The sequence below is a fragment of the Canis lupus genome, chromosome 1, assembly GCF_003254725.2.
Source record: "Canis lupus dingo isolate Sandy chromosome 1, ASM325472v2, whole genome shotgun sequence".
NCBI classification, from domain to species: Eukaryota; Metazoa; Chordata; class Mammalia; order Carnivora; family Canidae; genus Canis; species Canis lupus.
The window spans coordinates 31,200,310-31,227,047 of record NC_064243.1 but is presented as its reverse complement, the minus strand read 5'-3'; the positions used below and the strand labels follow the sequence as shown (position 1 = coordinate 31,227,047).

The window sequence follows — 26,738 nt, the reverse complement described above, 5'->3', positions numbered from 1 at the left end:
CTTCTACCCCTTGGTTTCATGTCCCATATACTGTGGTACTATAGCAGGCCATTAATTTACTGTGCATACTATATCCTGGAGTACGGGGTTCCATATTTACAGAATATCATCTCCAAGCTGACACATCAATTGCACTTCAAAAGGCCATATCATATTCTCTGAAGTCAGCAGCTTCTGGATGATGTGGTACGTGAGAAGTCCAGTGGATTCTACATTAATGCACTTGTATTGCTGTAAAGTGAATCTCTCAGCCTGAAGTGATGTTACATAGATTCTATGTTGGTGATAAAAATGCTTAGACCCACAGATAGTATTGTTGGCTGAGGCTCTGAAGACAGAAAAACAAATTTATGTCTAGAATACATTTGATTCCAGTAAAGATAAATCAACTTGTCACTAAGTGTCTGATGGGTCTCGCCTGAAGTATGATGCTGCATCAGAAGCTCAACCTGGTATTAAGCGGACACCAAGCTGAGCTGAGCTGAACTCAACTCTTGCTGGTAGGTTAACATTTGACCTTGGTAGGTGGAAACCCATAATGTGGGGCCCATGTATGCCTTCCATTGCTGCCATAGTAGCTATTCGGTTCCCAAGCCAGTGCACCAACACTGGGGTGGCTGCTTGCAGAGGCTACCTGGCAATAGCTAGCCAGGCTGTTTAGTCTACTTGGTTGTCATGTGCCTCCTCCATAGTGGATGCTTTCCAGTGGGTGTCAGCACAAAATACAGAAATATTCACACTTCATGCCCCTGGTTCAGCCACCTGCTTTTCCCTTAGATCGTCTTCTCCCTGATCTTCCAAACTACTTTCTCCCACATCTCTGCCCTATCAGCCCAACTATTTGCCACTCTGCATGAGTTTAATGTATATTCTTTTTTTTTTTTTTTTTTTTTTTTTTTTTTAAAATTTTTTTAACTTTTATTTATTTATGATAGTCACAGAGAGAGAGAGAGGCAGAGACACAGGCAGAGGGAGAAGCAGGCTCCATGCACCGGGAGCCCGACATGGGATTCGATCCCGGGTCTCCAGGATCGTGCCCCGGGCCAAAGGCAGGCGCCAAACCGCTGCGCCACCCAGGGATCCCTTAATGTATATTCTTATCTTGGGCAGTCTCTCTTATACAAAGTTAATGACCAGGTGCGCTAAAAAAACTCTCCTCAGTGGGTTTCCCCTCACTAATGTCTTTTATGATCTCTTCTGAGTCAGACTAACAATTCTATTCTGCAAAAAATAAAAAGGCAAGCCATGGGCTGTAGAAAATACTGGCAAATCATATATCTGACAAAAGCTTGTATCAAAAATGTACAAAGAATTTTCAAAACTCAACAATAAGAAAACAACCCAATTAAAAAAAAATGGGAAAAGTCTTGACACTTGACCAGAGAAAATACACAGGTGGCAAATATGCACGTGAAAAGATGCTCAATATCATTTGTCACTGGGGAAATGCAAATTCAAATCACAGTGAGAAACTACTACACACTCATTAGAATTATGTTAGAATAGTTTATGAGGATACAGAGAAATTAAAATTCTATACATTGCTGGTGGGAATGCAAAGTGGCACAGCCATTTTGGAAAAGAGTCCGGCATTTTAAATTTTAAAAATTTTTAAAAATATTTTTATTTATTTGACAGAGAGATAGAGCCAGAGAAAGCAAGTTGGGGGGAATGACAGAGGGAGAGGCAGAAGCAGACTCCTGGTGAGCAGGGAGCCTGACACAGGGCTGGCTCCTAGGACCCTAGGATCATGACCTGAGCTGAAGGTAGATGCTTAAGTGATTGAGCTACCTAGGCGCCTCTAGAGTCTGGCATTTTTTAAAAGTTAAACATATGACCCAACAATTCCAATCCCAGATATTTACCTAAGCAAAAAAAATGAAGACTTAAGTTTGCAGAGAAAACTTACATATGGGGCAGCCCGGGTGGCTCAGTGGTTTAGCACTGCCTTCAGCCCAGGGCCTGATCCTGGAGACTGGGGATTGAGTCTGCCTGTGACTCTGCCTCTCTGCCTCTCTCTCTCTCTCTCTCTAATAAATAAAAAATCTTTAAAAACAAAACAGAAAAACCCCTTACATATGTGTTTATAGTATCTTTTTTTTAAAGATTTTATTTATTCATGAGAGACGCAGAGAGAGAGAGAGAGAGAGAGAGAGGCAGAGGGAGAAGCAGTCTCCATGCAGGGAGCCCAATGTGGGACTCGATCCTGCGTCTCCAGGATCACACCCTGGGCTGCAGGCAGATGCCCAATCACTTGAGCCACCCAGGTGCCTCTGTGTTTACAGTATCTTTATTAATAATCACCTAAAATGGGAAAGAACCCAAATGTCCTCCAATTAGTGAACAGATGAACAACCTATAATCATTCCTATCACATAATACTTAGCAATTTAAAAAAATGAGCTACTATAGAAGCGAGAACATGAAAGAATCTCAGATGCATTATGCTATATGAAAAAAATCCAGATTCAAAAGGCTACCCACTATATAATTCCATTTATAAGACATTCTGGAAGAGGCAAAAGTATAGAAGCAGAAAACAAATCAGTGGTTGCCAGGGGCTGAGGGTGGAGACAGAGGTGAGTAAAAAGCGATGGCACAAAGTTCTTCGGGACCACAGAATGGTTCTGCATCTTGACTTCAGTGGTGGGTACATAACTACATGCATTTGTCAAAACTCATACAACTGTATACCAGAAACAATGAATTTTACTGTATACAGTTTACTTTAAAAGCCTAGAGATTTCCAGTTAAATAACAGTTGATGCATTTGCTGGCAGTAACTATTTGATCTTTCCCTGAAAACCAGCGTGCTTACATTTGTAGCTATATAATCTAGACCATCTGTTTTAAAATAGCTTTCTCATGATGTCACCTTTTAAAATTGATAGGTCTAGAAATGTATACTAGGAAAAAAAAATCAAACTTGACCTCAAAGAGCATGTGTTAAATTATATTTTTTTTCCCTTTCATACCTGGAAATACACATTTAAGTGACAGATATAGGGAAAAATCTCTTACATTTGTGAAACTGTCAAACTCTACAGTACCAAGCCCACCCAGAATACCGCAGGGAGCTGAGAAGGCAGGCTCCCCCAGAGCAGGCCTCTCTGTCTTTGTAAGAGCCTCACTCTGGGGGAGTATATGCTTGTTTGGAGGGGGTCTCAAACCACCATGCTCCTTATAAACGGAGTGATGTTCAGGACTCCTTCATGAGCCTGGGGAGCCTGGTCTGGGGCTGAGGCAGTAGTTGCTGGTAGTAGGGCCCATTGAGTCACTTCTTAGTAAACCCTTACGGGCTGGGGTGTGACTTTGTTGTTTTGCTTTGAATCATGTGGTACAGGTGACTTTTTGCCCTCCGCTTGGTCTTGCTCATCAGGAAAAACCCCACTATGTATCCTATTATATTAGGAAGGCCTCATGGAGCAATGGGACCACAGAAAGAGTCCTCCTCAACATCCCGTAACTCACATGTGGAGGCCAATTCAGTTTTAGCATTTGGCAAGGGGTAGGGGGGAAGGGCAATGCATGAAGGAATCCAGGGTGCCAGCTGGGTGTCTTTGGCATGACTGATTAGGAGGTCTCTAGACAGATGATCTCTGAGGATGAAGCCATGAAATTTGTTTTAAACTGGTATGAGATGCTCAAAGTACACTGTGAATGCATGATAGATGTGTTGGGATTGGAAGAGAAGAAACTGCAGGTTATAAGGACCAAGTTTTTTCAAGGAAAAGGAGGCAAGAGTAAATGCACAGAACATTACGGACGGAGAAGGAAATCTCAGAATCCCAGAACTTGGAAGGAAAACAATCCTATAAGCATTTTAGGTTGCTAAAGCGGAGTAGGGTTGGAGGTTGCCGGAGTTAAGGGAGCCAAATTAGGAGATTAGGGTTCTGACTGGCTCCTCATGTCATTAGTTCATTTGTTCATTCATTCATACAGCAAAGGGTTCTTGATGAGCTTTATGTGCCAGGTATTAGGTGTTGGAGTCACAGCAATGAGCAAATATTTTCTGGTAAATACAGGGATGGTGGTTGGGGAGATTTAATATTATTACAAGAAAGGCTCTATAAAACAGCAATTTCAGAGTTGAGATTTCCTGGATTTTGAATCCTAGATCTAGGCATTTAATAACGATGTGATTTATAAGTAACTAACTCATTTGTGCCTCAGTTTCCTCATTTGTCCAATAAAAATACTAAGTGCCTACTTCATAGGATTGTTGTGATTAATGCGGTAATTAGGGTCAAGTTTTAGAACAGTGCCTGAAACATAGTAAGCACTCAATAACTATTAGCTATTAAATATGTAAACAGATGTATACTTTAATGTCAGGTAGTAAAAAAAGCTATAAAGAAAAATAATTCAGAGAGGGGATAGAGTGTGGTGGTAGGGTTGTTATGGATCAGGTGTTGAGAGGAAGTTCTCTCTGGGGAAGTGACATATGAACAAGGACCTGAATGACGTGAAAGAACAAGTCATGCAAAGGTCTGTGGGAAGAGTATTTCAGGTAGCAGGAACAAAGGCCCAGGGGCAGGAAAGACCCTAAAGGCCTAGGAAAGGTGGTGGAGAAAAAGATGCTGAAGGCAACTGTGATCCAACCCCTACCCCATTGTGCTCCTCTTATCTACACCTTTGGAAGACAAGCCATCTGTAGGGCTCTGGTCACCTACAGCAGGTCCCCTGTACAGGTATGTGAGATGTCTATGTGGCAAATTGAAAGTTTTAGAGCTAGGGCAGGTCGAGCCTATTGGCATAATATATATATATATATATATATATATATATATATATATATATATATACCTAAAATGCTACTGGTCAAGTTAGAAAGTATTTACAGTTCCATAGTCATAAATGTGTGTGTACATTTATTTTTTAAAAAGATTTTATTTACCTGTTTATGAGAGACACAAAGAGAGAGGCAGAGACACATACACAGGCAGAGGGAGAAGCAGGCTCCATGCAGGGAGCCGGATGTGGGACTCGATCCTGGGTCTCCAGGATCATGACCTGAGCCAAAAGTAGCCCTCATATACAGGCAGCTCTGTATATGTATATATACATATATATATATTTTTTTTTTTTTTAAAGAAAGATAATAAAATGCTTGTAACTATGTATATATCAACATCCCATCAAGGCCTGGAGTAAAATAAGTAAAGATTGACACTAAGTGGCACAAATAAGACTATGAATAGCTTCAAGTGAATTAAGTTTTTGCCTCCAAATGAGACAACAGGGCATGTTTTGCTGCCAAAGTGCTGAAAACAAAACAAAACAAAACAAAAAAACAAAAAAACAAAAAACCCCAAAACCAAAACAAACAAACAAGCAAGCAAAAAAAAAAAAAAAAAAAAAAAAAAAAAAAAATCAAACCAAACCAAACAACAAAAACAATCCACAACAACTTTGTGGATTTTCCGTGCTTTTTGTTCTGGAATTATAGGGAAAGGACTGGGAACCTGTCCTGATTTCCTCCCATGGGCCATCTATAGGATCAGAAAACTCTAGGGAGCAACATAGAGAAGACAAAATTAAAAAAAAACCAAAATGGAAGAATCTGTGTCACAAACAGCCTTAGCTGTTGTTTTTGAAATATTTCATATTTGCTAAGCATAAACTCTTCAGTGTTGTACGTGGGCCATCTTAGGATCTCCTCCCAGGGCGGTGCCGACGGGCGGCTATTGCGGGGCAGGGAGCCCTGAGGTCAGCCCAGGCCCGCACGAGCGAGGTCACCAGGTCGGCCTCGTGCGTAGAACAAAACCTACGCGCCGGTTTTCCCCTCTATTCCGCAAATTCTGTTTCTCAGGTAAACATGGTTTGGAGCGAGAGCGGCAGCTGGAGCTCAACGTTCCCGTCAATCCGGGAGTTCCCAGGTAGATGGAATCTTCCAGGTAGCAGGGACAAAGGCCCAGGGGCAGGAAAGACCTTAAAGGCCTAGGACAGGTGGTGGAGGAAAAGATGCTGAAGGCAACTGTGATCCAATCCCTACCCCGTTGCGCTCCTCTTGTCTACACCTTTGGAAGACAAGCCATCTGTAGGGGCGCACAGGGATACTGCGTTTAGCCTCCGCGACACCGGACCTCTAGGGCGCACAAACAGATACAACGATTACCCCCCGAGCACTGTTCCTCTTTCAATCAACGCTCATTCGGCCTCCAGTGCCCGGAGCTTCGAGGCCATCGAAGCGCCCCGCCTCGGCGTCCCGGGGCCGCTGCTGGGGGCCCCTAGCGCGGCCGCCTGGGGCTGCGGTCGGCGCGGGCCTCCCCGCGGGGCTCCGGCCGCCAGGGGGCGCTGCGGCCCCCTCTCCCGGGAGCGGCCGAGCCCGCCCGGTGGGTGTTTCTCTCCCTCTCGCGCTCTCTCCTCCCGGCCTCACATCCGGGTCTGGAGCGCGGCGGCCGCTGTCAGTGTCGGTGCGGGCGCGTCGGGGGCCGGGCCGGGCGCAGTAAATGGCGGCGGAGGGAGGCGGAGCGGCGGCCACGCTCCGCTCACAGCCCCCGAAACTTTAGCCGCGAAGCCCCACAACTTTCCGGGAAGCGCCGGCGCTCCGGGGGCGTGGACGGAAGGGGAAGCCGAGGCGGGGAGTCTGGGGGGAAGCGGCGCGGAGCCGGGGAGCCTCGAACCCGCGGCGGGGGCGGGGGCGGTGGCGGAGTCCGCCCGAGCCTCGCGCCGCCGCGGCCCCCGCCTCCTCCTCCCCCGCGCCCTCCCCTCGGCCGCGGAGCCGGAGCCCGAGCCGCAGCCGCAGCCGGAGCCGGAGCCCGAGCCGGAGCCCGAGCCCGAGCCCGAGCCCGAGCCGCGCGCCGAGCCGAGCCCGGGACCGCGCGGGGCCTCGCGGGCGGCGGCGCGCCGAGCGACCTCCGGGCCCTGTTGCTCGCGCGCCCCCCGCGCGCCGGAGGCCGGGGCTCCGCGCGGCTCCGCGGGGCGAGGAGGAAGCCGGGGCGCGCGCGGCCCCCGCCGTCCCGGGGTCGTGGGGCCGGGCCCCGGGTCTTGCATGCGGGGCGGGGCGGGGCGGCCGTGAGCCGGAGGCGAAGATGGAAGGCTTAACGCTGAGCGATGCGGAGCAGAAATACTACTCGGATCTCTTCTCCTACTGCGACATCGAGAGCACCAAGAAGGTGGCGGCCAACGGGCGGGTGCTGGAGCTGTTCCGGGCCGCGCAGCTGCCCAACGACGTGGTCCTCCAGGTGACGCGGCCGCCCCGGGGCTGGGCGGGAGGGGGCCCGGGCTCCCCAGCAGCGGGCTGGGGCCGCAGGTGCCCGGGCGGCCCGCGCTCGCGCCGCGGCCGAGGGGGAGGGGTCGCTGTTGGAGGACAAAAGTCACGCCGGGATCCGGTGCGGGTGCGGGTGGGGGCGGGGGCGGGAGTGGGTGGGGGCGGGGGTCTGGGTATTCTCTCCCAAGAGCCAAGTCCGGGGTCTCGCGGCTGCCCCCCAGACTCTGCTTTTCGACGCGGGAAGAGCGACTTTGAGATGAAGGATCTTGCATTGCTACCGTGTCTTTGAATCCTGGATCCTGCAGAGTAGTAAAGTTATCGGTGTAGATAAATTTTTTTTTTTTTTTTTTTTTTTTTGATTCTTGAATGAGCCAGCAGATGGGACAAAGTGGGGTTTTGTAGGACTCGAAGAAGCAGTTTTCTTTTAAGGAAGCTGAATTCTTTCTTGGGGAGATCAAAAATTTGGACTTAGAGCTAGTCGTTTGCAAATAGATGTGGAAAGAACTTGCAGCTAACTATAGGACATGTGACTGATGTAAACTGGACAGTTTGCGATTGGCATTCGGTAACATTTGGTGGAACTTGTGGGTTTGGGCTGGGAGATGAGTATTGAGCCAGCTGTTAAGTCAAACGTGCATATTTGTTTGCTTCAATCAGATGTGTAGCACTAGAAAAGCAAGCAGTAAATTTTAAGCTTTCTCTATCACGTCTGTTTTTAAAATAGAAGGTTTCCTAGAAGGTCTTATCTAATGTATGTGGTGAACATTATTGTTACTGTTTAATGATTCATAGCTGCTAGTCTGTCTAAACAGCATATCTGGGGCAGGTTTTAAGCTTTCATCTTTATCATGATCCAAGCCACTTACCCACATCTCCAAAACTTAAAGCCATATGCATAGGTATAATGTAGTATACTGCAGAGGGCACTGAATCTGGGTTTTTGAGGCCTGGGTCTTTGACCCCATTCTGTTGTTAACCAGCAGTGGGACTTTGGGCCAGGTACTTTCACTCTTTAAGCGTAAATCTGCTCATCTAATGAATGAGAGGTTCCTTCTGACAAAAATTTTGGAAGTATAAAAATGCCCACGAAGGTCTCTGTTTTAGAAATTACCTGTGTGTTAACTATGACTAAGTTGAATGCGTTCTTTTTGCATAATCTTATATGTCTCATATTGCTTTTTAAAAAGTTTTGGGAGGAAAAGTTGGATGTCTTAGATACCAACAGCTAGGAGTCTAAAATTTGTGCTGCTGTAAAGGGACAAAAATAAAATATTTTAGGCTTTGCTGGCCACATACAGTCTCTCTCGAATATTCTTTGTTTTTGTTTTTGCGACCCTTTTTTTTTTTTTTTTAAGATTTTATTTATTCATGAGAGAGGCAGAGACATAGGCAGAGAGAGAAGCAGGCTCCACGCAGGGAGCCCGATGTGGGAATCCATCCGGGGACTCTGGAATCACGCCCTGAGCCAAAGGCAGACGCTCAACCACTGAGCCACCCAGGTGTCCCTGAGACCCTTTAAAAATGTAAAAAATATTCTTAGCTCGGGGGCATACAAAACAGGGTTGGGAGGGTCTACAGTCTGCTGATTCTGGCTAAAAAATGGTGGGAGCTTTGGGATACCATACTCTCACCTCTTATGCCTTTGGAGTTAGACTTTTAGAAAGACGTCTGGTCAGAACATGCTCATTAATGCTATTGCCCTTCTTTGTAGCAATAGCAAAACACACTTTCAAGTCATTTAGGAACTAAACGAGAAACTTTATGAGTTCTGTTTTGGTTTATGTTTTTGGGGTGGAGGGAGCTAAAATAAACAGACTTTCATATTTTTAATGGTGCCAGAAAACTTTAGGACTTTTAGTGTATTATTTAAGATAGACACATTAGTGTTAGTTAACCTTTGCTTGAAATCTGTTTAATCAAGTTATTTTCACGTTTTGCTCGGTTTTATTAACATTCAAAAGTATATTTCTGTTGCTTTTCAGTATAAAGAAAGGACTTACATAGCATAAATATTCAGGATTCAGTTACAAGCTGGAAGCTGTAGGAGCTCGCTGAAGCAGAACTAAGTATTTTGGGTATATTTGAAGGCAGTTTACTTAAAAACCGGCCTAAGACATAAAATGTGAGACAAAAGGGGAATATGGATTTGATTCTCTTGAGAATTTGGGATTGTCTGAAAACACAGCCTCCTGTTGCTAAGCGGGAGACATTTGAGTCAACTCAAATACATTAAGTTAGCTACTTAACTGGGGTAGGCATCACAGGGCATCGAAAGAGGAGTAAGAATCTCTCAAGGACCTTGTAAACTACAGAAATACACATATGTGACATAAAGTACCATGTGAATGCCATAGGAGAGGTACAAAGGAGGTGTGATCAGGAAAGTCTCCTTGACTTAATTGAGATGGACTTTAAATTAGTATGGCGGTAGGGCAGTGGGATGAAGGACTTGCAGGCAGAAGAAAACATGATAAAAGGTGGAAAGTGTAGGAGCCTTTTCAAGGGGTAGCAGATAGTTAGGTTTTGCTGAAGCTGGAGTGTGCCTTGGGGACAAAGGAACATACAGTTGAAAGAGACCATATTAAGAAAGACTAAGGAATATGCAGAAGATTTCGTATTTCAATAGGCAATGGAGACTCATTGCTGGTTATTTAACCTCGAGTAAGAAGAGAGTCGAGTCGGGGGAAGGAGGCTCGTGCAGTGGTCTGGAATGTATGTTGGGTAATGGGCATCCAAACTAGGGTGACAGCTGTAGAATAGGAAACATCCGGACGAACAGGTCTGAGTTACTGAAGGGTTGCTGGGTAGACACTATGTGAGGTGCTTTGTTGGATAATGTTTAATTGAGGCCAGATTATCCAGGCTGGGTGGAGAGCTTTGAACTAATTGTAAAGGTAACAGGGAGGTGTAGTTTAAGAGAAATGATTCATAAAAGCCGTGCTTTACAAGACCTGTAGGAGATCAGTGCAACAGGAATTAGAGGGAAGAAGCTGGAGATGAATTTGGGGAACCATTCTCTGTTGCATGTATGAGGTGATGAGGAACTGGGCCATGGTGTTCAGATGCAGGAGTGGGGGACATCCTGGGAGGATGATTTTGTCTCCCAAGGGGCATTTGATACTGTCTGGAGACATTTTTGGTTGTCCCTACTTGCAGGGAAGGAGCAGTTGTACCGGCATCTGGCAGATAGAGGCCAGTGATGCCGCTAAACATACTACAATGCTCAGGACAGTGTCCACAACGAAGATTGATAGGGGCCCAAATGTCAGTCAGTGGTGCTGAGATTGAGAAATCCTCACCTGGACTCTGGTGGTAACAGTGGAACGGAAAATGAGGCTCGAAATTATGAAGGTAGACTTGACGGGCCTGAGTTACCTGGTGATATTTAGATGAGGGAAGATTAGTGCGAGGATTATTCCCTGTTGGACACCACTCACCACTTGGGCAGGAAGAGAGCCTGGTTTTAAAAAAGATACTGGTGGGTTTGATTTCTGGCATTTTGAGAGGGCAGTGCAAAGTCTCTGGAGATAGTTGGAAACTCCTGGACATTTGTCCACACCAAGTGCTTGTTCTTACAGTGAAATTCAGATATTCAAGTCTCTTCCTCTGCCTTTCTCACCTAAGTATCTCAGGGGTAGGGGACGGACAGCTTCTTAAACTGTGAGCATGCATGTACACATCAGGACTTTGATTGATGTAGTAGTTTTCAGCATTTGTTAATAAAAGTCATGAGAAGGCTGAGTCATCTGGGGGAATGGATGTGGAGAACAAAGAACAGAGGGCCCAGAACTGAAGGAGGAAGGAGCTGGCATTTATTGAGTGCATGTTATGTTCCTTTTACTGGGCATGTCGTTTTCATGCAGGAACTCATTTGATCCTTACAACACCCTGTGAAGTGGGTGTTATTTTTATTTATTAACTAGGAACACGATAGGTAGAGAAGTTAAATAACTTGTTAGTGAATAAAGCATCTCTCCTTTCCCATTATTCCTTGCTACCTTTCAGCTTTTTCTTACTTTCACTGTTCATGTGATTGGTTTGCCCAGAGTTCTTTTCAAGAGTAGAGATTTAAGATTGATTTTGAGTTATGTATGGATTTCCTTCTTTGCATAGTGAATGGTTTTATGTATGATGCTGTCTTGAGACACAGCCACTTAAGAGAAAGAAGATTCTTGTGGTTGTTATCTTGTACACACAGAGACACAATTTACATTATTAGTACGATTGTCAGATATTTTATTTTATTTATTTATTTATTTATTTTTTCAATGGTCAGATATTTTAAAGGCAATTCAGTACACTAGTTTTGAAATAGAGTAAGACGTGTCAAGTTTAATGGTTTGTTTTTGGAGACGTGTATTAGTAGATAAAATGAATGAGCTAAAAGCTCCACAACAGAGAGGAACAGGACTGGGTAGAGAAAAATTTGGTTCATAGGATTTAATCAGGAGGAATTTTGCTTTTTGCTGAACAAAATAACAAACATTTATTGGCTTAAAAATCAGAAGTAATTTATTTTTTTAAAGATTAGGCAAAGTATGCTACTACACTGATGAGTATGTTTTCTTAGCTTTTATTTAAAGCTTCTGTTTTGGGAAAAATATATATTTTTTAAGATTTTTATTTATTTGAGAGAGAGCGTGTGAGAGAGAGAGACCGTGAGCAGGGGGACCCGGTAGAGGGAAAGGGAGAAACAGATTCCCCCCTGAGCAGGGAGTCTGATGTGGTACTCAATCCCAGCACCCTGGGATCATGATCTGGGATGAAGACAGACATTTGCCAGACTGAGCCACCCAAGCACCGCCCCCCCCCCCCCCCCCATTTTGGGGAATGTTTTAAAACTTCACAGAGACCTTGAGTGCATAAAAGGTTCTAGTACTAACAGTTCTTTCATTGAGGGTTATAACCAGTGTACCCCTATTCATGAAGCTCAAGAAATCTTTCAGGTTATTTTCTTGAACAACATCTCAGTAGAATATTTGAATAACACATTAATTTAATGGATGAAAAATGACAATGAAATATAAACCATTTCGTTTTTCTCTTGAAATTTGTTCAATTACAAGATCTGCTCATCAGTGATAATATTATAATAGAGAAGTAGAGCTTCATTTGTTCATTGAAAGTTATAAATTTAATGTAAAGGTCAGATTTGTTATTCTGGAGTAGTGATTTCTTTATCTGTAATTTCTGAATCACTAATTACAACAAATTACAAATATGATCTTGCCTTAGACACTTCCTATACACAGTTGAAAAACATATACTGTTTGTGAGAGAAGTCGTACTTAATGACTTTCTGTAGTGTCATATTTACCTCTTAAATTTCTTTTTCCTGTATCATATCATGCTAGCTTTAATCTTTTTTTTTTTTTTCTTTATAGAAAGAGTTAGAGTCGTAGTATTTGGGGACCTCATGCTAAGCATTTTGATGGAGCTGTAAAAGAGAAGTTGGTAATAAGGAACACTAAACATGGGAGGCAAGTTCCAGTCCTGTCTTTAGCTAGCCTTGTGACCTTGAACAGATCACTTAATATCTTGGATTCATGTTCTCATAGCCTGAAGTGATTGGATTGGATTTTTCAAATAAAATTGTTACAGTGTCAAAATGGCCCCCTAGCCAGCCAGCCACACCCTTGAGAACATAGTGTACAGTCTTGAAATTAGTTGCTCCACAATTTTAACACATTGATTTCTTTCACATTCTTTTGGAGATTTGAAGAGAATATCAGCCTGGAATGCTGAAGTGACTACCTACATGAGCAGGAACTAATAATGAAAAGGTTGTAAGGTCTGTGGTTTCCTAATTCTTCAAGATATTTGGCCAGTGAAAATTTGGAAAGGATGATAAGACTTGGCATTTCTCATCTTTTCCTTCATAGATGTTTCTTTTTCTGTAGCTTTTTCTGTGATAGATGCATTTTCATTCATCTTTTCCCTCCTTTACATCTATATAAAGAATTTATGTCTGCTGGGTTGCACATATAGGCATGACATAAAAATCAGGACATGATAACCTTGTCTCAGAAATCTTTTTTTAAGTTCATACCATACACTAAATTCTATTGAGGTTTAGTAAATTATAGGACTTAGGCCTTTAAAAAAATACTGTTTTTTTTAAAAAGATTTTATTTATTTATTTCGGAGAGAAAGAGAGTAAGCTGGAGAGAGAGAGACACACACATACAACAGGAGCGGGGGCGGGGGGTGGGGGGAGAAGCAGACTCCCCACCGAGCAGCAAGCCTGATATGGGGTTCCCTCTCAGTACTCTAGGATCATGACCTGAGCTGAAGGCAGACACAACCAACTGAGCCACCCAGGCACCCCCTAAAAAATACTGTATCTTCTTTTCATTTTGTTTCATGAATTGATTTTATGTTCAATTTGAGTCTATCTTGTTAAATGATGAAGTTAGAATTTATTAGATTACATATATCTTCTAACTCTTGGATTGCGGTTTCCTTTGAAATTCTGTTGCATGTACTAGACATCTATTTAGAAAACACAGTTTATAAAGTTGTGCATATAATTTGAGGTTGCTAGCTTTCCTCCAGTTTAGCCAAGCTCAACCCATGGACCTCTACATAAAGTTTTGAAGAAGAGCAGACATACCTCTGAAGTGCTAAACATAATTTTTTAAGTTAGTTTTGTATATTTTCATGAATACTTTTTGATGGTATTATTTACATTAGGGGTATATATTTAGCAGTAATAAAAAATCAGAAATCCTTACTGCCTTTATGGATTAAGGAAAAGAACGTGTTACAGTTAATAGAGAATGATTGCAAACTCCAGGGCCCTACTTAGTTGTAGGAGGATGGTTCCTCTGAGGAGGTAAAAATCAGAAATCCTTACTGCCTTTATGGATTAAGGAAAAGAACGTGTACAGTTAATAGAGAATGATTGCAGACTCCAGGGCCCTACTTAGTTGTAGGACGATGGTTCCTCTGAGGAGGTATGGACACAGGTAAGGGAGCAAGAATGAGATATTTCACATAAAAGAAAGCATATGGGGGATCCCTGGGTGGCGCAGCGGTTTGGCGCCTGCCTTTGGCCCGGGGCGCGATCCTAGAGACCCGGGATCGAATCCCACGTCAGGCTCCCTGCATGGAGCCTGCTTCTCCCTCTGCCTGTGTCTCTGCCTCTCTGTCTCTCTCTGTGTGACTATCATGAATAAATAAATAAAATATTAAAAAAAAAAAGAAAGCATATGAAGGGCCTGAAGCCTAAAGAACTTAATGTGTTTGAGGAAATGAAAAGCTGGAGCACTATAGGGGAGGGGAGATGGACATGGCAGGGACCACATACTACAAGTCCTTTGTACACAGCAACAAGCAGTTTAGATTTGAAAATACGAAAAAAGGGCAGCCCCGGTGGCGCAGCGGTTTAGCGCCGCCTGCAGCTCAGGGCGTGATCCTGGAGACCCTGGATGGAGTCCCACGTCAGGCTCTCTGTATTGTGCCTGCTTCTCCCTCTGCCTGTGTCTCTGCCTCTCTCTCTCTGTCTCTATGAATAAATAAATAAAATCTTAAAAAAAAAAATACGAAAAAAGCTTTTAGTAAGGGAGTACCATCTGAATTATGTTTTGAAAGCTTACCCTGCTGTATGATAAGAGAATATTGGGCAAACAGAAAGATTGGCCAGTGGATATGCAGTAGCTCAAATAGGAAATGATGACTTAGATTAGTGAGGCGTCAGTGGGATGGAGAGGAGTGGATATATTTGAGATATTTTGAGGCGGCAAAAATAGGACGACATGACAATGGATTGGATATGGAGCATAAGTTAGAACTCAGATGTTGCTGGAAGTCAACATTATTGGATGGCTGGGAGAGGATTTTTTTGTTTGTATTTGTTTTCTGTGGAGGGGTAATGGTAAATTCAGGAGGGTTTTTGTTTGTTTGTTTTTGGTCAATCATAGGTTCTTAGAATCATGTAGATTGTCAGGTCTCTACCAGAGACGATCAAAGATATTTGGCTTGGAGATGTCAATTTGAAGTTTATCAGTGTATTACTAGTGATACTTAAAAGCCATGAAAATAGATGAAATCAGGGAAGAAGAGAAAGAAGAGACTATAGAGAGGAAAGACGGATTGGCTAGAAATGGAACCCTGAGGAATGCACATTTTTAAATTGGGTAAACTGGGAGAAGGCCTTTAGGAAGGAGGCTAATAAGAAAGAGTGGTTGTAGGGAAATTGACAGTGTATATTGGATTATATCATGGATGCCAAGAAATATGAGTATTTCAAGAAAAGAATACTTAACTGTGTTGAGTTTGGCCAAGAGGTTTGGAAGATATGGGCAGAAATATGCCCATTGGATTTGGTGGTCTGGAGGTCATCAGTAACTTTGATGAGCCAGTTTCATGGAATGGTAGAGGTGGCAGCCAGATTTGAGTGACTTGAGGGATACTTGATGGCCCAGGGACTAGACATAGGGTGTATGGATGGCTTTTTATAGAAGTTTGCTGATGAAATGAAATAGACATGAGGTAGAAACTGGAGGTATTCGAGGATATAAAGGAAGTCTTTTCTGATTTATTTTTTGAGCATAAAAAGTATACGGCAGCATGATTTTAGTTGTTAGGCTTAACAAGGGAAGAAAGGAAGACAAGAAGAGAAAGGGAGTTGACAAAGCAATATTGTTCAGAATCCTGGCTGCATAGGATGGTCTTAACAGAAAAGGGATCTCTTCCTCAATTTTGAAAGGGGAAAACAATGAAGAACATGGATATGGAACCAAGTAGGTACATAGTGGAGGAAAATAAGGATATTCTAGCCTAATGGTTTCTACTTCTACTTTTTTTTTTTTTTTTTTTACACAAACTGAGGCAATATTAACAATTTAGTAGTAGGAACAATCTGAATATGAAAGCAACAAAAAAAAATCTTTGGTAGCATCAAAAAGAGTAAATATTTAGGAATAAATTTAACAAAAGGTGAGGTACCTAGCTGGCTCAGTTGGTTAAGCTGGCAACTCTCAATCTTGGTGTTCTATGTTCGAGCCCTACGATAAATGCAGAGAGGACTTAAAAATAAAATCTTTAATGAAAAGCACCAAAATTTCTATACTGCAAAACATTACTAAGAGATATTAAAGATTTAGATAAATGGAAAGGGGTGCCTGGGTGGCACCCTTGGTTAAGGGTCCAACTTGTGGTTTCGGCATGATTCCTGATCTCCGGGTCATGAGATCATGCTCCGATCATGAGATCAAGCCCTGTGTCATGCTCTATGATGATCTCAGAATCTGCTTGAGATTCCTTCTCTGCACTCCTGCTCTTTCCCTCTCTCTTTAATATATAAATAAATCTATAAATAAATAGTCTGTATTCATAGATTGGAAGATTGATGTTAAAATGGCAGTTGTCCCCAAACTTCTCTCTAGATTCAAGCAAAATCCCTATCAAAATCCTACTAGGCATTTTTGTAGAAATTGTAAAACAGAGCCAAAAATTTATAAGGAAATGTGAAGGATGTAGAATAGCCAAAACAATTTTGAAAACAAAATAGAAGCTTTGCCCTAATTTTAAAATTTACTATAATCTACAGTAGTCAAGATGGTGTGATTTGCTAAGACTAAGCAAAAACATTAATAGAACAGAAATGAGAGTCTAGAAATGAACAGGTTATTGAAAAAGTGCCAGGACGACAATTCAATGGGGGAAAGATAGTCTTTTCAACAAATGGTGCTGGGACAATTAGATATCCGTATGTTTAAAAAAAAAAAATGGACCTGGATACCTTTGACCGTCCGGTTCCCGTAATCACAGTGCTGGCAAAAGAACATCTCATTCTCTGCGGGAGGGCCGTCTCTCTCAGAGCTGCTTCGGGTCAGCTGCTGCATGGGGCCGGGTGGCTGAGGGGAGTCTTGGGGCCCCCTCATCATTGCAGCTGTAGGAGGAGCTGTAGGAGGAGTCTGCCTGATATATTTGGCAGTGACCTTTATCTCTGGATGTCTTTTCTGGTAGTGGACAAGCACTCCCACAACTGACCGATTACTGTAGGAACAGTATTTGCAGTAGTAAAGCTCAGTACTGAGGTCTGGTGGCTGGTGGGGGGGACCCCATGTTGAACATTTTGGGAGACATTGGAGCACCCACCTCAAGAAAAAAAAAAAAAACAACTTCACACCATATACAAAAATCTCAAAATAGATCATAGATTTAATTATAAAATCTAAAACTATAAAAATTTTAGGAGACATTAGAGAAAATCTTTATGACCTTATGTTAGGCAAAGTTCTTAAATGATACCAAAAGCATGAATTATAAAAGAAAAGACTGACAAATCAGACTTCATTCAAATGCTTAAAAAGTTCAGCACTTCAGAGAATACTTAAGGAAGTAAAAAGACAAGCCATAGATTGGCAGAAAATAGATATTACAAACACAGTAAAGGTTTTTAATCTAGAATATATAAGGAAATTTTACAACTCAGTTATAAAGAAAAAAACCAAAAAATGAACTAAAGATTTTAATAGATACTTCACCAAGGGAGATTGTATAAATGGCCATTACACATATGAAAAGATGTTCAACATTATAAATGGCCAATAAACATATAAAAAGATGTTCAGTGTTGTTAGTCATTAAGAAATGCAGATTAAACAATGATGCTGTCACACACCCACCGGAATGACTATAATTAGACTGATATTACATGGTATTGTGGAGAAACAGGAACGTATACACTGCTCTTAGAAATGTAAATGGTACAGCCATTTTGGAAAACAGTTTGGCTGTTTCTTAAAAAGTTTTACACAGAAGCTTATATGAATAAGCAATTCCACTCGTAGGGACCTATCCAAAATAAATGAAAATGTGCACATGAAGAATTGTAAATGTCTGTTAGCATCATTATTCACAGCAGTCAAGAATTGGAAAGCAGTCCAGCTGTCCATCAAATGGTGGAATGGGTAAACAAAATATGGTATATCCATACAGTGAAACATAATTCTGTAACATAAAGGGACAAATTACAAAATACTACAACAAAGATGAATGTCAGAAACATGGTAAGTGGGGGGCCTGGGTGGCTTAATCGATTGTCTGCTTTTGGCTCAGGTCATGATTCTAGGGTCCTGGGATTGAGTACTGTGTGGGGCTCCCTGCTCTGTGGGGAGCCTGCGTCTCCCTTTCCCGCTCCCCATGCTTGTGCACAAGCGTGCTTGCTCTCTCTCTCCCCCTGTGAAATTAAAAAAAAAAAAAAAAAAAACCATGGTAAGTGACAGAAGCCAGATACAAAAGAGTACATATTGTGGACTCATAAGAAATGTCTAGAAAAGGTAAAGCTATACAGAAAGAACAGTGGTTACCTGAGACCAGGTTAGGATGGAAACACTGGAGGAAAACATTTGGGGTGATGGTAGAGTTCTAATATTGGAATGTGGTGATGATGCACAACTCCATAAATTTTCTTAAAATTTAACGAATCCGGGATCCCTGGGTGGCGCAGCGGTTTAGTGCCTGCCTTTGGCCCAGGGCGCGATCCTGGAGACCCGGGATCGAGTCCCACGTTGGGCTCCCGGTGCATGGAGCCTGCTTCTCCTTCTGCCTGTGTCTCTGCCTCTCTCTCTCTCTGTGTGACTATCATAAATAAATGAAAAAAAAAATTTAACGAATCCTACATTTACCATCGTTGGATTTTATGGTATATGAATTATACCTCAAAGCAATACATTTTTTTTTTTAAACGGTTTTGCAGGGTGGGGGGAATGTATGAAACAGTCATCTTGGAGGATGTGAAGGTAAGTATGGTAGAGAATAAAGGATCCTCTACTATCTGTATAATGTATTTTTATTTACAAAACCTCAATATCAATATTACTTACATAATTGATATTTGTTAAGTGTCTTATGTTCTGAATATCATATGAAAGGTGATACATTGATAATTATGTGTAGAGGAGATTGCCACTTGAAGATTCATTACAACCAGGTATATTTACATGGAGCACTAGTACTGGAATAATAATTCTGGCTTTAACATTTATTCATTGCTTTCTGTGTACATGCCTTATATGTACTAGATTTTTTTTTTTTAAGATTTTATTTATTTATTCATGAGAGACAGAGAGAGAGAGAGAGAGGCAGAGACACAGGCAGGAGAAGCAGGCTCCATGCAGGGAGCCTGATGTGGGACTTGATCCTGGTCTCCAGGATCAGGCCCTGGGCTGAAGGCGGTGCTAAACCACTGAGCCACCCGGGCTAGATTTTTTTACGTGTACATTATTTAATAGCTTTAGAAGGGGCTGAAAAAGTTGTGATTTAGAAAGAATTGAGACCAGTTTCTGTTGAGTTTGGGTCGTATGCTGAATTTATATACACTTAATTCAGATATCGTAATTTTTTGGAAAATTACACATAGTGCCTCAAAAATAATCTGACTTTGAAATAATCATGCCTGATAAGTAGTAATTTAATAAAATAGTAGTTTTAATCTATAGGAAGGACTACTTCTGGTTATCTTCTATTAAAATAATCACTGTCGGGATTCTTGGTTTCCACTCAGGTCATGATCTCAGGATCCTGAGAATAGAGTCCTGCCTCAGGATTCAGCGTGGAGTGTGCTTAAGATTATCTTTTCCTTTCCCTCTGCCCCTCACACGCACCCTGCACATGTGAGCGTGCTCGCTCTCTCTCTCTCTCTCTCTCTCTCTCTCTCTCTCGCAAATCTTTAAAAAAATAATCACCATCACCATCATGAATCTTTTTTTAGGCTAAAAGCTTCTAATGTTACTTTGAAGCATTGATTTGGTGGCTTTGTATTTCTGCATTGTTGTATCCAGTCCGAATTTGCATAAGTGATAGATCTGGGACCCAGTCCTCACAATCATGTAAATATGCTGCATTGGATAAAGAGTAGCCAACAGCCCTGATCTAAGAGTGATTATTGTTTCTTGTCCATGGAATATGTCAGGTGTATGTGGAAATAGAAATCTCTATCCTTGAAAAAAAATCATTTTCTAGAAACTATTAAGAATTATTGATTTTTCTTTGTGTCTCATTTAGGACTAGAAGGAAAAGAGGTTTGTTTATTTTTTTAAGATTTATTTGTTTATTTTTTTAATATTTATTTATTTATTCATTCAGAGAGAGAGGCAGAGACACAGGCAGAGGGAGAAGCGGGTTCCATGCAGGAAGCCCGATGTGGGACTCTATCCGGGGTCTCCAGGATCATGCCCTGGGCTGCAGGCGGCGCCAAACCACTGAGCCACCTGGGCTGCCCCAGAGGTTTGTTTAAACACAAGTGTTTAAGGTCATGATCTCAGGGTTGCGAGTTGGAACCCCCGATTCAGGCTCTGTGCTAGATGCCTGCTTAAGATTCTCTCTCCCTCTCCTGCCCACCCCAGAAAAAGAAGAATTCATATTTTTTAGAGCACTTAATTATGTTCCATAGAAAAATATTTAATTATAACACCCTTATTCTGTGCCAGCAAGTATTGAGTATTCGAATGTGACAGTTATAGATTTGAATCTCCACTTGGGTGCCAGGATGGTTCCATTGGTTAAGTGTCTGCCTTTGGCTCAGGTCCTGATCTCAGGTCAGAGCCCCATGTCAGGTTCTTGCTTAGTGGGGAATCTGCTTGTTCCTCTGCCCCTCCCCTGTGCTCTTTCTCCCTCTCACATAAATAAATGAATCTCCACTTTGTATTTAATAACTCTTGCCCTGAACAAGTAACTTAACCTCTCTTGAAGACCCCCATTTCCTCATTTGTAGACTGAGGATAATATCAGATAATATCAGTAATACCAGAAGTTTTCATAATACCAAAGTGAAATAAAGTGTAAACATAGAGCAAAGTACCCAGTTCTAAGAGGGTGATCAAATAAGTGTCATTCAGTCAAGCTCTGCTTATTTGAGAAAACTCAAATAAATCATAAAATCATAAAATCATAAAAATGATTTTAAGGTTTTGATCTTATGTAGCTTACAGAGTGGTGATAACCATTAACAGAAAGAAGTGAGGAGGGTGGTATAGTTTTTTGGGGTTACCTTGTGCTGAATTTTGGATGTGCTGAGTGAGATGTCATGTTCAGTTCATCTGTGTTAGCAAGATTCAGTGGGCATTTCAGGGCTTGAGAGTAGCAGCTGGGTGGCCTTAAAGCTTGTGCAGACTTGATGGTTGTTTCTGAATAAGGCTGTTGACTAAAAAAATGAAGATTTCATACTTCATTATATTTGAAATATTCTTTCACAGTAAATGGCAAGTTGCACTTTTGCTGTAGAGTTTTAGGTATTCTCACTTAAGATTTCAGAGGTTTTTCTGAAATATTCTTGAGACCCCTAGCAAGGCGAGGTGGATGTAGAAGTATAATATTTGCCTAAAATTAGTGTAGCCTCCAAAAAGTTGAACCTTGGATGTTAAACCCAGAAGTATTTGCATATTTTTTAACATTTGCATATTTAATGTAAGAGCCTTTTAGCCATTTGCAAGCAATACCCAAGTCATCCACACATAGTATGATTGCATTTTGGCTGAGGAATGCGCCTTGGAGCTAGAATAGTCTAGCCTACTCTTTTCCACTAGCATCTCATTGCAGCTTTGTGGTTCTTATTTAACACATGGTCTCATTTAATCCTTGTAGTAAGCCTGTTATTCCCATTTTATTAATAAGAAAATGTATGCTTTTATGATACTCTAAAATTAGTGGATTCTTGAAGATTTGTGAACAAATTACTTGAAGATCAGTTACCTTGTAGCTGTAGCATTGCTATACTATTTTATTTAGGAGATGGTTCTATTGAATTCTGTTCTCTGTATATTCAGAATATGTTTTTCCTATTTAATATTCTATAATAACATTATTCATTAAGTCAGCAATCACTGTCAGACACCTTTTATGCACCAATGTATGCATCCAGGTACTGAATATATAGAGATGAGTAAAAGAGACCTAATTCGTGCTCTTCAGGTAAACTTAAATCTTTTCTCCTAAGCTCCAGCAATCTACCAGGGTAACTGTTACTATCAGGATCATGACCAGACATTTTTTGGTGGTTAATATTTGCTGAATATTGAATGAGTGAGCACAAATTTATCTTTTTTTCCCAGAAGTATGCTGATTACTAACTTTAATGCTGTAATAATAAAATAATAATAGATGCTGTTGTGTAGTGCCTACTATATGCCAGCTACTGTTTTTGCCCCTTTACTAGTATTAATTCATTTAATTCTCAATGTTGGTACAGTTTATTTTACCTGTTTTTAAAATAAAGACATGGAGAGGATAAATAACTTCTTAACAGTAGCTGGCATATAGTAGGCACTACACAACTGTTAAAGATTCTAAAAGGACTCAGGCCACTAGAGGCAGACTGCAAGCAAGTAGGGGCCTCTCAACATAATTTCAAAGAAGAAATTTGGGGATTTAGAGTATTTTAGATAGAGAACAAAGAGATGAGCATAGAAGTGGGATTATTAATCATATAATACTTAGGAAGTAGAACACTGTGGTTACAAACAGGACTACTTAACTCCCAACTCTACCATTTACTAGCTGTGTAATCTTGACAGTTACAAGTCCTCTTTTACCTCTGTCTTTCAGGCATGTGTCTTCGAACATTCTGTAAGTAAAACTTAAAAATAGGTTCTTCTGCATTTATTTAGATACACTGATTATTTTCAGTTTGCTAATAAGTATATTAATAACTTTATTAAAATAAAGGGATATGATCCAAAACTATTTTTATATAAAGACAAGGAACATTCTAATAGATTGTTAAACCAAACACTTTTATTTGCTAAAGCAAAGTTAGTCAAGATCTCCTCTAGGAAATCTGGGTAATATTCATTCATCTGACTTTTTTGAGAGCCTGCTTATTATAAGCTCAAGAGGACTGAAACTTGGGAGAAAGTTTACAGAAACATGGTTTGGATCTCCTGAACAGAGGTGGCAGCTTATGCCACAGAGATGAATAAGGTCAGGCAAGATGACTTTGTTAAGTAAAAGAAAGAGCATAAGAGAAAGCCTGAAGTAGCTGCTTGGGTCTTTGGAGGGAGATGAGCAGAGAAGCAAGGAAAGAAAGCATGTTTTGGAAAAGCATAGTCTGTTGCATGCTGCAAAACTCAATATTGGGTTTCACAGAAGTATAAGAATGGAAATCAGGGGGAGCCCGGGTGGCTCAGCGGTTTAGCGCCGCCTTCAGCCTAGGGCCTGATCCTGGAGACTCAGGATTGAGTCCCATGTCAGACTCCCTGCATGGAGCCTGCTTCTCCTTCTGCCTGTGTCTCTGCCTCCCTCTCTCTCTCTCTCTCTCTCTGTCGCTCATGTATTAAAAAAAAAAAAAAAAAAAGAATGGAAGTCAGATTGCTTGCTGCCAAGTTTGTATATTACTTTCAAAACATTTTTTAATTAAGACTTTTGGTTAACTCATTCTAGATTTTTCTCTTAAATTCTCCAAATTGTTACTGAGATTTTACATATTCTTCGTTGGTATCTAGAACAAATCCTTCTCATGATGAGTTCATTTCTATATACTGAGGTATATGCAGACTAACTTATTTTTAAAAGTCCTTTGTTTCCTTTATAATTTTTATCCCAGACATAATATTTATCTAAATTATCTGAGTCATCAAGAATATCTCTGTAATATTATTTTGTTGCCCATGGAATAAGAAAACTATTTGAAATAATAATTCAAAATCTTTATATCATTCATGCTTTGTTTTGTTCTGCTTTAATTTGACATCCTTCTTCTTACTTTTCCCTAATCATTTGAATGAGATATCCCTCCTTCTGTAATTTTCCCACACTGTTCTGTATGTTTGCACTTGTATACAACTTGGACTTTTAGCTTCCTGCTCATGTGTCTATGTTTTCCTGAATGATAGGTGGCAAGCAACTTGAAGGCAAGTATTTACTTATTAGTATTTGTTTCCTTCATATCATTGTTCATGATAGGCACCCCAAACCTATTGGACTGGTTAATTAGCACATCAGGCCTTCATTCCTTATCAGTACATTGGTGGATCCTAACCTGATCTTTTCATTTTATCATACTACTTTAAAAATTCTGAATAACAGGGCAGCCCTGGTGGCGCAGCGGTTTAGCACCGCCTGCAGCCCGGGGTCTGATCCTGGAGACCCGGGATCGAGTCCCACGTTGGGCTCCCCGCGTGGAGCCTGCTTCTCCCTCCGCCTCTCTCTCGTTCGCTCTGTATCTCTCATGAGTAAATAAAATAAAATCTTAAAAAAAAAAAATCTGAATAACAGTGTATGAGCCTCTTGGAACAATATGAAGCCTTTGAGACAAGATTGTATAGATCTTCAATTAGACTGAGTGTGCTAGTTAATACTTCTGAAGTTGTTCAGGTGGCTCTAATCAGATATAGTGAGCATGCATACTAACAACTTTTCTGTAAGGTACTGTGCCTAAAGGCTGTTCTCTTAATTTTTAAAGATAATTACGGTTCACTTTAGTCATAAACTCACGAGTTCCTCTGCCCTTTAGAAGTATAATTTCTAATTTTTGAACTTGACAATAAGCAGGAAGTGGTAGAGAATCTAAATAAGGGAAGAAAAAATCTAAATAAGGAAATAGGTCAGTAGTTTCTAATTTAATTTGGTTGACACTTTGGGAGGAAAAGCATAGCATTCTCATGAAATGCCCGGCCCTGACACTAGAGCTATCAGATCTGAATAGTCCTGTCTACCAGCCTTAAAATTACCTACCACTCACCCCCACATCTCACAATCTTGTTTTAGATTATTGTCTTAACATGGACTGTGTGTTCCCACCCACCAAATCTGTTTTCTGTTTCTCACAGTTACTTGTTCTTTATCAGCTTCTTTTCATCATGCTACTTTGTTTATCTGCAGTACCCTCCCCCACCTTCCATCCTCCCCTTTTTTCAGAACATGAGTTAGCTTTGGTATCTATGGAAATCCAATTTGAACAACCTCACTCTCACTCTGAGACTTTGTCTCCTACCCATAATTTTCTATGTGTTTTGTACTAGGTTGCTTTTTGTTCATTTATGTCATTGTTTAGCTGCTCTTCCAGTAGATTTACCTCTCAACAATATTTAAGCAAACTGAATAAAATTCAGGTTTCATTTCTTTCATGACCTTGTGATATCTAGAGTAGCAAAAGCACATAGTAGATGTTTAGAGAACATAGCCAGCTTTTAAGGGTAAGGAAGTTGCTTAGCTCTGCTTATTGCTGTGCACCCATAGACGTGTTTGGGATGATGAATTAAGACAAGTCTGGGCTCTTCACCCAGGGAAGTAAAAAGTGGGGGTGGTAAAGCTTGCAGCTTTGGATGTTCCTCTGCCAGCACTATGGGTACTCTCTCTGCCCACCCCAGTCAACGTTCTGGGCACGAGAAGAGAAGAGGAGGAGGTGGCAAGAACGGGAACAAATAGCACAGAATTCTCTGAGATCTGACTTTGGTGCTTTGCTGACTGATGTTGCCAGTTCCCCCTGCCTCCTTTCAAAACCTAACCTCCCCCCCCCCCCCCCGAATTTCTTTTTTTTATAGCAGAGTGACTGTAAGAAGTTTAATGAGAAACAAAACTAAGAATTTGTGGGCAGGTAAAGAAATAAATTCTGGTCGAGTCTGGATATCCTAGCACTATAGCATATACCTTCTTTAATAAAATGTAATAAAGCACAACTTCTGTCCAGTTCTATTGTACCTGGCTGGAAATGGAAGACCACAGACAGACCCACTTAAAGATGAGGGTGTGAGGCACACTTCACATGACATCACACACAGCCTATTCCCTAGCACAGGCCAATGAAACTTGTATCACAACAGAATGACAGGTTATAGCATTTGTCATGATCTGTATGAATCTAACAGGAATAATAGAAATTGCTGATGTGAAACCTTTGAGACATAAGAGCCTACTGTATTCTCTGCCTCCCTGCAAAAAGCTAAGGATTTAATAGCCAGAGGAAGGGAGTTTGTGGTTGGCTTTTCTATTACTGCCCACAGTTTTAAACCCCTGGAATTAGAAATCTTTTACTTTCTTCATCATATTTCTGCAAATTCCCCCTAAGACTAGATTCTAGAGTGAATCTAAACTTTGTGTTCCTCATTTGCATGTAACAAATGGCCAAAATAGCATTGTCATAGTTACTAATTGTATTGTATCATGGCTATTTGCTACATAGTGCTCTTTTTTTTGCTTCCTCTTTTCATTTGACCCTGCACACCCATGGAGCTGCCTTCCCTATTTTTCTTTTTCCTTTTACTGCCAAATAACATATGACCCAGATTTCTTTTCACTGCCTGTATACTCTCCTCAACCACTAGTAATCTAACTTTTGTACTACTTCCACTCTCCTTTTCTTTTAAAAAGGGATATTCTTTTTTTTTTTTTTTTTTTTAAGAGGGGGAGCGGCAGGGGGGAAGGAGAGAGAATCTTAAGCAGGCTCTGTGCCTAGTGTACATGGAGCTGACCTTGAGCTTGACTCGGGGCTTGATCTCAAGACCCTGAGATCATGACCTGAGCTGAAATCAAGTCAGCTGCCCAACTGACTGCCACCCAGGTACCCCTAAAAAAGGATATT

At 41.3% G+C, this 26,738-nt stretch overlaps 1 protein-coding gene across 8 annotated transcripts in view; it reads left to right on the top strand.

The window, feature by feature from the left end:
• The first annotated feature begins 6,861 nt into the window (after positions 1-6,861).
• The window catches only part of REPS1 (RALBP1 associated Eps domain containing 1), an 82,750-nt gene continuing 62,873 nt past the window's right edge, over positions 6,862-26,738 (top strand). For 7 of the 8 annotated variants that reach the window (XM_025422410.3, XM_025422412.3, XM_025422411.3 and 4 more), the window contains exon 1: positions 6,862-7,187. In XM_025422410.3, coding sequence (XP_025278195.1) covers positions 7,035-7,187 — 153 coding nt within the window. In that variant the 5' untranslated portion in view covers positions 6,862-7,034. The remainder of the gene's footprint in view (positions 7,188-26,738) is intronic. The other variant, XM_025422413.3, reaches the window with a different exon arrangement.